Source organism: Stylophora pistillata, chromosome 7 (genome assembly GCF_964205215.1).
Source record: "Stylophora pistillata chromosome 7, jaStyPist1.2, whole genome shotgun sequence".
Taxonomy (NCBI): Eukaryota; Metazoa; Cnidaria; class Anthozoa; order Scleractinia; family Pocilloporidae; genus Stylophora; species Stylophora pistillata.
This window is the reverse complement of record NC_142525.1, coordinates 34,484,399-34,495,211: the sequence shown is the minus strand read 5'-3', so window position 1 is coordinate 34,495,211 and position 10,813 is coordinate 34,484,399. Positions and strand designations below refer to the sequence as shown.

General features: G+C 40.2%; 1 protein-coding gene across 1 annotated transcript; it reads right to left on the bottom strand.

Annotated features, from left to right (window-relative positions):
• Positions 1-5,436: 5,436 nt before the first annotated feature.
• Positions 5,437-10,747, bottom strand: LOC148727593 (uncharacterized). The gene is made up of 6 exons (XM_088726311.1): positions 10,640-10,747; positions 8,977-9,461; positions 8,509-8,691; positions 7,711-7,919; positions 7,057-7,332; positions 5,437-6,421 (listed from the first exon to the last, which is right to left on the bottom strand). The coding sequence occupies exons 2-6, from the start codon at positions 9,264-9,266 to the stop codon at positions 6,198-6,200; spliced, it is 1,182 nt and encodes a 393-aa protein (XP_088582437.1). The 5' UTR covers positions 9,267-9,461; positions 10,640-10,747; the 3' UTR covers positions 5,437-6,197.
• Between the last annotated feature and the right edge of the window lie 66 nt (positions 10,748-10,813).

Sequence of the window (10,813 nt, the reverse complement as noted above, 5' to 3'; positions counted from 1 at the left end):
TGTTTGCGCAAACAAATCTCGTTTTCTTTTGCCTCCATTTGAGCCAAGTGCATTTTAGGCAATGTCTATCGTCTGACATTTCTTCTTTATTTCATTTCTTCTTGTAAACACTACGTTCCAGAGCGGAATTTGTTGGCGCAAAGCGACCCAACTAACACTCATTCAACTCCAAAGTAGCTGAAACACGAAAAATAAGCCGCAAAGCTGTGTTCTCTTACCATGATCAATACAACAAATTCTATAAGTTCGTAATCTCTTCACATTTGTGATTTCTATGTCAAAGTTGAAGTCGACGTTGTTGATATTTTCACCGTTGCTATCAACATGCATGGTTCTGTCAGGAACACCCTGGTCCTTGTCTCAACGCGGAGGACAACAGCCCTATGGCTCCCAACCAAAATTCTCCTCAGCAGCCTGGCATTGGCGGATCTGGGCGCGTTGGCTTAATGGCGGAGCCATTGTTTGCAATGAAAATTCTCTTTGAAGGCAGACTAGTACGTTGTGTTGTTGGCGTTCTATTCGATGTGGCGTCAGGATACCTTTCTATCGCTTCCTTTCTCACCATGATGGCGATAAGCATTGACAAGTGTATGGCAGCTCAACTAAAGATGAGATACCGCGTCGTGGTGACAGTGAAACGCTCAACCCGAGCTGTGGTATTCATCTGGGTTCTAGCCATTCCATGAGCAATCCCTTTTTTTTGGTGAGCCTCCCGACGTACTGTGTATCTGTGTTGATTGTTACACCAGCGTGTTTTTAATGCTCTTTCATCACTTTCGCATAAATTCGCTTCGTTCTTCAACAACAGCGAACGCGTTTGCAATATTCAGCTTACACAAAATCATCGGTCCAAGGTGAAGGGCAAGTGAACATGTTACGATACAAGAACTCGGTCCGTAGCATGTTTTATTACACGACTCGGGGAGTCAGAGGGCCAATAACTAAAATCAACCAATCAAAATTCTCTCATTGCCTGTCCAATGTTCTCTAAGTATTGGACCGGGCACTGTCCCGAATGGTCCCGAATGATACCGCACTTCAAGGTCCCTTTGAACTTCAGTCGTATAATAAATCTCTTATTAACCAAGCTTGCTCGGGACCGTACTGGAAGAATATCGGCCCTCGGTCTTTTTGTACGGACCTCGCTGCGCTCGGTCCGTACTGTCAAGACCTCGGGCCGATATTCTCCCAGTACGGCCCTCGCGCTTGGTTAATAAGATACATATATATATATATATGTGTGTATTGCGCTCAAGTTATCGCATATTTTCCTGCCTGGTTTGTGATGCTGATAGGAGTAACAGCTGGAGAGTCGACAATAGCCATCCGAAAAGCTACACAATTAACGCTGACTTTTATTTTCGACTGTGAATCCTGCGGTGTATCTGTGGAAGATAACAGAGCTTCGATCAACTGCTTCTGAAGTGCTAGCGTGTATTTCTAAGTGTATAAGACCAATTTGGGTTGAAAACAGAGCACCGACCCCGAGTGAAGATACAGCGCACCATGTAAGAACAATGACATTTATGGAAGTCCTGGAGCCAGCTGAAAGTGAAACAAGAAACAGATAGTCCAAGAGCCCGCAATGAGAAGTCAGCTGTACGTAAACATACTTTTTGGGGGGTAAAAATTGGCGAGGAAAATTTTGAAATTTGGGTAGAAAGTTTAGCTTTCTCCAATATTAAATTACGATAAACTCGATACTTAAATAGTAAATACCCTCCAACTTCATTACTGGTCTGGATACGATTCAACCAACGGTGTACTCATAAAAAGAATGGTATATTGGTAGCTTGTAGGAGTATGCGAAACTTGATTAATACTTGATACACAGCTTCCTAAATGCCTTTGAAATTTAGAGCAGAAGGAGACGTGATATTCGTTACCTTGTGCACTGCGAACAAAAAAGTGATTGCTTAATCTAAGATACATTTTTGTTTCTCCTATGGTGAATTGACTTGTAGCTGCATATCATGAAAAATTTGAAAAAATAATTCAGCTGATTAGTTTAAGAAGTCTACTCGAATATTTTATCCATTCGCAATGAAAATGGAATATGTAGTAATTCAACAAGTTCAATGAATCTTGTACCTTACTCACACCAGCAAAACATGTTAAGTTAAAACCAGGTTTAACTGAACGAAAACCAGAAAAAACTATATCTTCGATAGGATTCAAGTAATCGCTAACTTGTGTTTTCAATGTGCGAAATTTGAAGTTGACAAACATCGTCAGGTTGAGTTTAAGAAGCTTCTATAAAGAAAAATATTTTAGATCTTATTTCACAAAATAGCTTTAAAACGTGTTGAAGCTTCGGTGTGAATGCGACATTTCAGTTATGCGGGTATGCAGAATGAAAATGGCGGAATACATTTTTCAATTGTTTAAAACAGTTGGCATGGAGGTTTGATTTGAAATCGTGTAAATACTCCGATGAAATATTGTAGATATTGAAATGAAATAAAGTACAGCACGTGTCCTTTCTTATCATAGTCTTAAATAAGAAATGACTTCCCTCGAATGATTTATATTTTATGATCTCTTTGTTGGGAAATCAATGGTTTGAATCGTAAAGAAGTGCAAAAACTTATCTCCACACAAAACGATTTCGACACCTCTGATCTTAGCTGTATCATGCCTAACGCTCATTACAAATTCTGGTTGGTCCAAATTCGAATCCCTAGTTTAACCAAAATATTATACAATGCGAGAATGCGAACCGCCGTCCTATTGTTTGACGATCGCTGGCGAGGACAATTTTGGCTGTGGGCGCGAAAAAAAATGAAAAGGAGGCGCATTCATAAGTACCTTGGAAACAAAGATTTGTTACCCTCATTCGACCCAAATTATTACAATAATCTCGTTTTGTCCATTAAGGGGTATTTGTATGAAAAAGCAACTGACTTTCTCAAGAGTAAACAAACAGTAATGAATAAAAAACTTTTATGTCACGAGGGATGATCTCTCATCGATAACTTGGAACTTAGAAGTGTGCTGCAGGAAAAGATCGTTTTTGTTAGCTCAAAAACGCCGCTGAGTAAATGCTTTTGCAGGTGCAGCGCTAAGTAAATCTAAAACAAATCAGTGTGAAAAGTAAGACTGTCAAGGCAATAAGAATTGATTTTCACTATTGCTCAAATAGTGCTTTACTGCGAAGGATCGTTCTCATATACGTCTCATAACCGCAGTTCACACATATGTTTCATATGTTTGTTGTTGTTTGATTTATCATCTACGGGTTTATATCGAATTTATTTGATAGCCTGCTCCCAGTTGGCTTGTTAGCTCAATTGGTAGAGCGCTGCACTAGTATCGCAGAGGTCAGTGGTTCGAGTCCCGTACAGGCCTGAAATTTTTTTTTTTTTTTTTTTTTCAAGTCTGATTTTCACTATTGCTCAAATAGTGCTTTACTGCGAAGGATCGTTCTCATATACGCAATAAGAATTCTTGTCACGTTCTTTATACAAGATAAGTAATTAAGTGGATAACACACTTCTGGTTGCATAAATTACCTTATCAATTTTGTCTCCTTACGGCAACAAGGGTAGACTACGACCATAAAGTAGTCCTAATAAGTTTATCAAAGCGATATTCGCACAAGCTTTGTGTTTCCGCAAAAATCCAAAATACCAGACTCAGAGGCTACAGTCTGTACAGAACTGTGCCGCTCGTCTTGTTAAGCGTTATCCTAAATTTGGTCATACTTCACCATTACTTTCGGAGCTCTATTGGTTACCAGTAGAGCATCGCATTGTTTTCAAGATCTTGTTGTTGGTTTTTAAATCTCTGAATAATTTAGCCCCTTCTTATCTTAGTGATTTGCTATCACCGTATATCCCCAGTCATAGCCTCAGGTCGTCTAAACAGTCTCTTCTGGTTGTCCCAGTCTACTCAAAAGTCTTATGGTGACATAGCTTTCGCGGTGGCTGCCCCACGGTTGTGGAATGCCCTGCCCATTCATATGAGATAGCCTGGTTTTTCTTTGGCTGCTTTTAAGAAATGTCTGAAGACTTACCTTTTTCAAAAAGCTTTCTTTTCGAATATTTTGTGATTTTATGTGATTGTTTGTCTTAATTATTTTGTCTTTAATCAATTGTAGGCATTATCTTTTTAACTCAGTATTGTAAAGCGCCATCGAGCAGTCGGATATGGCGCTATATAAGTTATTATTTATTTATTATTATTTATTCCGCCATTAGACATGGAAAATTCAACAAGATTGGTGGCGATAACAGCGCAGGTCCAAACCAGGTAGCGCAATTTTCACATTTGCGATTTTTATCACGATATAAATGGGATAGAATTTGTTGGACTTATAACCACGAGTTTAAACTGGGTAATTTGTTTAACTACCATTTTTGGAAACGGTTTGGTTTTACTCTCCATTAAAAGAGCACCTTCTATGGATTGGCCATCTAAGATACTCTTCTGTGCAGCTCAGCTTTGTCAGAATTTTTGTGGGATTGATCGTTCAACCCTCCTTTGCTCTGCACAATTTACTTCGGAACGAACTTGCTGCATGTGTCGTCGGAGTTTGTCTACGACTTCTCGTCTGGTCATGTCTCTCTTGTTTCGCTTCAGACCATGGTGTTCATAAACTTGGACAAATTTCTGGCGTTGTATTTAAAACTACGATACCGTTCAGTAGTCACATTCAAACGTATGCTCATTACGGTGACAATAATATCGACAATATCTTTCTCGTGGTCGGCCGCATTTCTTCTTCAGCCAAAAGTTTGTTTTCTATTGGTTGTGTTTATCATCCCTTTAAGCTTTTTGGTAAGAACTGTCGTTTTTATCCAAATTTACACTGTTCTTCACAAGCAACAAAACCAGCTAATGACTTACACACGCAAGTATTCGATGAACATCTTCTCTTGCGGAAAATCTGTGACGAATATGTTATACATTCATTGCGCGCTTTTATTCGCTTATTTTCCAGTATGGCTCGCGCTTCTAATCATAACGATTATTTACGGCCGGACCACAAAAATACTGCAGAACGCTACAGAATTAGGATTACTCGTCGTCTCAAACAATTCAACAGTAAACCCACTGCTTCGTTTTAAGCGCATTAGAGAAATTCGTTTGGTTGCTAAAGCCTCATTGGAAGGACTGTTTCGAAGGCGTGTTGGAGTTGAAGATGTCGGAACCACAAATAATGAGAACGACTCAGTGGATTTGCAGAGAAGAATTAAAAAAAACAGACGTTGGTCTGGAAAATAGTGGAACGGCTAGTATGATGGTCAAAGACTTGGAGGACGATGTAGATGTTATAATTGCGCAAATGTAAATCAATCAGGTTTCTCTCGAACCCTTTACACCCAAACATCGTTATGCATATTCCCCATACTGTTCTCTACGCATTTCTTAGGATGCTGACAATGGGAGTTTGTATAGCAATAAAGACTTTCTTTAATTGGTGATCATTTCCTTTATTCCCATGACATAGATGTGCGAATTCTGGAGTGATATTATAAGGAGAAATTAGATGCTAGTCTGCTGGTCATTTTTTAACGTTTAATTTAACGTTTATCGAATACATCATTGCCATAAACCTAAAATAAGCGGAGTAAACAAACAAAACAAAAAGAAAACAGTAACCCCAAGGTAGCTTTCTAATATCCCGATATTTTGAAATCCGTGAAATAGCGAGTTCACAAGGATCAAATTTTCATTCTAACCCTGTTTTGACTCTGAGGGTTCTCCTTTAAAAACACTCGTGTTTATTTCATAAAGCTAATTCTTTGATAAGCAGAAAATCTTTCCCTTCCTTTCCAGGCCTACTCTTAAACTAACTTGACATTTATCGACTATTCTAAATAAAATTCGACGAAACTAATATTAAAAAGATGTCGCTTTTCCGTAGAGTAAAGCATGCTGGGAGAAAGGTTACGTTTTTGTCAAGTATCTAAAATTCAGTGGACATTTCTTTGAGAGCAACTGCGATCACAAATCTGGTCTCCAGGCCCCGGTTGTTCGAAGGATGGATAACGCTATACACTGGATAAATCTCTATCCGGTGGATAGCGCAATACGTTTTGGTAACACTTATCCGCTGGATAGTGATTTATCCGTTGGATAGTGTTATCCGCCCTTTGAACAACCAGAGGCAGGCCTTTTGGCAACCTATCAAAACTAGATCAATTAATTGTTTTCTACTTGAAAGATATTTATATTTTGTGAAGAGCACCACTTCACAAGCGCTGCATCTCTTCTTCCAAGACTATCTTCATTCCAAGTGACAGTGGCAGACTGGATTTGATGTCTTCCCACATTTCCTTCAGCACCTTAAGAGTGTTGATCTCTTCTTGCTTCAAGTGTTCCTTTAAAGTTTTCATCTTACCCTGACCAGACCAGTGGTGCTTAAGCTGCAGACGGACTAAGAACTGCTCAATGGTCTCCCCACTAAAGGATGGTTCTTGATGACGGAAAAACAAGGAGCCAGTGTTCGTAGCAATTTAAATTGACGGGTAAGGCAAACTGCAAAATGGAGATCTGGGATTTATCGTTTGTACACGTTCCGTTTGTACACTGAAATAAAAGTGAGTGAATTAAAAGTGAACGAGGATTGAGGAACAGCGAGCAAAATTAGATTCCGTTTTCGCTGTTTGCCGATGCCGTAGACGTTACACGAAAACTCACATAAGACCTCGCAGTCAAGAGAGAAAATCGAGTATCATATCTATAATACGTCCTCTAAATTGAGGATGCACAGGCCCCTCACCTAATGAGAGAACCAACCATTTTTCCGTCCGGCCGGACCAAACTCAATCTATAACCATTTCATCACATGACCGCCGCCCTTTCTCGTTTATTTTCATTAATTGTTCCTCTCTTCTTTCTGCTCGTATCCTGCAGAACCGACCCCGTTGGTGCCATCGTGTACAGCCCTCTAGAGCGTTTTTTAAATGCAGTTTTGAAAAAGCTAAGTCACGACGAACAAAAACCGGACGCGCGATTAATTTTGTTCATATAATCGCACGGATGAATAATCCATTTCGTTTTGCCAAATTTTTCTTGGGCAAGGTAAGCTTAAAATATACATGTCGTTACCTTCAACTGTGATTTCTCTCTCCATCTTATTTTTCTCCCGCTGTTTACGGATTCCAATAAACCTCTCGGCAGACAACAGAACAGAATTCAAGATGTTAAGGGCTGCTCGATCCACAGCATTAGACTGCTTATCTTTTGCGTGCGTGTAATTTGCAATGAAGTAGGTCTTCTCACTGGAACTACCGGTCGCCCAGGAGGCCTGGTCAAAAGCTTCGTCTTTGTCTTCATTGTCTTGGAGCTTGACCAGGTAGGTGATTACAGTCACAGGAGCATAGCCTGAAAGGTGACGAGAAAGCTTATTAGTGCCACAGCACTAGCAGCCATCTTGAGCCGGCTCTTGCTTGGTGGCAACGATAGGGGGGTAGGGAGGGGGGCAGAGGGTGGAGGGGGCCTAGCGGCTGAGTGAGACAACCACAACCGTGATCTATCCCTCACCCGCCCCTTCAGCACGTCTTCATGAATTAGAAGCCTGCAGCACGCTACACTTGAGGAGCACTGTCGGTCTAAACGCTCAAAACTACCACCACGACTCTTTTGCTGAACATTTGATATCTAAGCAGAATGAAAAGTCAATAGCAGCCGCTAATTTCATCGCGAGATTTACGCCAAAGAGTTTTAAAAAAAGAAAAAAGGAAACATATAAAGTTGTTTTACAATCTTCTCTGAAATGCTCTCTGATTTTCTTCAGAGTCTCCTTGTAGTTGCCGTGTTTCAAACGCGGGTCGTTCGCCTTCACGACAAAAACAACAGCATGTGCGTATATTGGTAACGCTTCTGCATCTTTCTCCGGGTTAGTAGGCTCTTGATTAGCTGCTGCGTCAGAACCGTCATAATTTCGCAGAATTTCTTTTCCTGGACGGATTCTAGATTAGGACAAAAACGAATTTTGGTTTAAAAGCGTTTTACGACTTTTAATGGTGCATTTAGGGTTATTCCCCTTCTTACAGCACTCTCATCTAATAAAATGCCACTGTTGAATTACATTATCATTACCACTATTAATATTGATATTAATATTAATAATAATGATATTATTATTATTACCATTATTATTTAACAAATGGTAAACACCACAGCGTACACTATTGAGTTATGGATGCACGCGGGAGGTTGCTAAGCACGAAAGATGCGTAAGAGTCACTCGAGGCGATAGCCTCGAGCGACTCTAGCTTCTTGAGTGCTTAGCAAACCTCCCAAGTGCATCCATAACTCGAAAGTGTACACTGTTGTGTTTACCATTTGTTTTATAACATAACAGTGATACATTGTAGCTAAAGAGTTCCCTTTTATTTAACAAATCTTACGTGACCAGAAAAAACAAGCGCGCGCGGTAAAATAGTCTTTGCATTTGCTCACGTCAGCAGCGTACACCCATGGGTAAATGGGGGACGCTAAATTGACCAATCAGAGCGCGCGCTTTACTTTGGTTATGTTATGATAATCAGTGATCACCTTCCCGACATGATGTTCAGACACTCATCCAGCAGTCTCTCGTCAGTCTCAAAGAATCCCCTGGTGTCAATCAAAACAATCTTCTCCTGCACAGTATATTCTTCGAGCAAAATGGTTCCTTCACTTCCTGTGCCCTGCTCAAAGGCACACTGCTGATTACCAATAGCTCGCTGCAATGTTCCGCGTAAATTCAATAAAAATACGCGTCAGGATATGCATACAACTCTTTCACACTAAGACAAGTAAGTCCCCTTCATTTGCGCTCGGCTGAATTCACTCCATTTGATCTCTAGATTTCACGAAATATCTCGGTTACTGAAACCTTAAGTTAGTCTCTGTGTCCGAAATAGTATTACTATCGCTGAATTATCGCTAGACACGCCCAATGATATTGACCACCCACAACGTGACAACAGCGTGTATAAGAACTCCATGTTCGAATAAAAAAGTTAGCTTTTGTTCTTACCTATAAAACTAGTTTTCCCAGATCCCGTAGGACCGATCAAAGCAATGCGAATTACATCAATGTCGTCCACCTGCAGATCTGTGAAAGATTCTTTCTTGATCCTCGGGCACTTACGAAAGTTATAATCCATCATCTCCTTTCTAAGGTTGAGAAACGCTTTGAACTTTTTCATTTCTTTTTCTCTTCCTTCTCTTTCACGTCGTTGTTGATCTAAATCCCTCCTCTCCGCCTCGTCTTCGTACAAGGCACGTTCCTCCACTTCGCGTAATGCCTGCTCCCGTTCTCTTGCCATCCTGGCAGACAATTATTCCAGTCTTCGCTCATTTTCCTCTCGAGCTCTCCTCTCGCCTTGTGCGCGCGCGATCGGATCTATAGTGTCCACTGCCCTGCAGGTCACATGCTCCGGGAAAAACGGACGTACCAGTGGGGTTACCACTGCTTCCAGAGGGGCTACCACTGGGGTTACAACTGCCTCCCCAAGTCTTCTCTAAAAAGAATTATCGTCATTTTATTTCGAACTTTCTATTTGTTAAAAGGATGTTATGACAGGTTCATTACTAACATTTTTTTTGGATAAAACGGAGAACAAACCTTTGAACACTAGCTTTACCACCCCCAAACCCCTAAAAACATCGTCCACCATTAATAAAAACTTATCCCAGTAGAGTCGGCAATCGCACAGCAGAAGACTTCATCGCTTCGTCAAAAGCTAAACGCTCTAAGGTCCCTTTTATTTGATCTATTTCGCTCTCTTACGAAATTTCTCCCATGGCTAACGAAAAACTGTCAGGCTGATCTTTTGAAACGTCTGTGGACAGTTTTTTGTGTAAAACGAAGACTATTTGCTGTGCGACGAAAACAGGGTAACAATTGCCCCGAAAACACCGCAGCGATCTATTAAGAAGTCAAAGCTTGGGATGAAGGGAAGGAAAATACGGGGAAAGAGTTCAACTACTTTTTCTATTCCAGGAAGTTCCTGGCATAGAAAAAGTACTTCGTCTGACCAAAATCTTTTTGCTTGGATTTTAAGAAATAGTTTTTCTGCCTCTTGAACTGAAGATTTCTTTTGCTTAGGGTATCACGTGTCTGTCATGAGCATGAATACGTGACTAGCGAATCGTGGGAGATTTTTTTTAGGGACAGCGCTGCATACTGGGTAAAGAAAAATCATCGGTAGGCTATTTGAACATTCTTTCTTTCGATATCACAACCTATCGACTAGATTCTATGAAAAGAAAACAAATAAACGTAAAAAAATATGAAAAGAGATGAAGAGGGTTCCAAATATAACAATATGCGACTTCACCGGTTCCAAGAATTTGCCACAACTGGAAAACGTGGTGCTCTAAGGAAGCTGGCAAATCTACATTCACTTTAGACCTTGCTCGCGGAATGTATTCTTCTCCTTGCACCCGTTTTCGTAATAAATCGGAACCGATTAATGATTCATGTCTCTGCTTTCATTTGTCTAGAATGACCGTGCAGCTAATTCTTGTTTAATTTTTTTTCGAAGTAGAAATCTTAACATATTAAACATATTTCGCTTTCGCCGGTTTCAAACCAATAAATCATCGTTGTTAGTATGCAAAGAGCCGAGTGTATTTGCAGTTTTTATCAACATAGACAAAGTTCAACGCAAAATACACAAGATACATTTATACTCACAATTCCTTCTAAAATTCCACTCATTGTGAAAGAATATTTTTGTCTAATCCTGGTTTTATGCAAACCCAACCTCAGAGCAATCGCTGTTTCTAAAGCGCGATATCTTGCGTCAAAAGCGGAAGTTGTATTTCCCCGAAATCACGGGATCTTTGATATTAATTTTGAAGAAAAACC

Excerpts from the sequence above, each read along its gene's own strand:
- LOC148727593 (XM_088726311.1), bottom strand. The coding sequence starts at position 9,266 with ATGGCAAGAGAACGGGAGCAGGCATTACGCGAAGTGGAGGAACGTGCC. Across the intron at positions 7,333-7,710 it reads AGAGCATTTCAGAGAAGATT|GCTATGCTCCTGTGACTGTA; the intron begins GTAAAACAACTT and ends GTCACCTTTCAG. Across the intron at positions 6,422-7,056 it reads GAGAGAAATCACAGTTGAAG|AACCATCCTTTAGTGGGGAG; the intron begins GTAACGACATGT and ends TCCGTCATCAAG.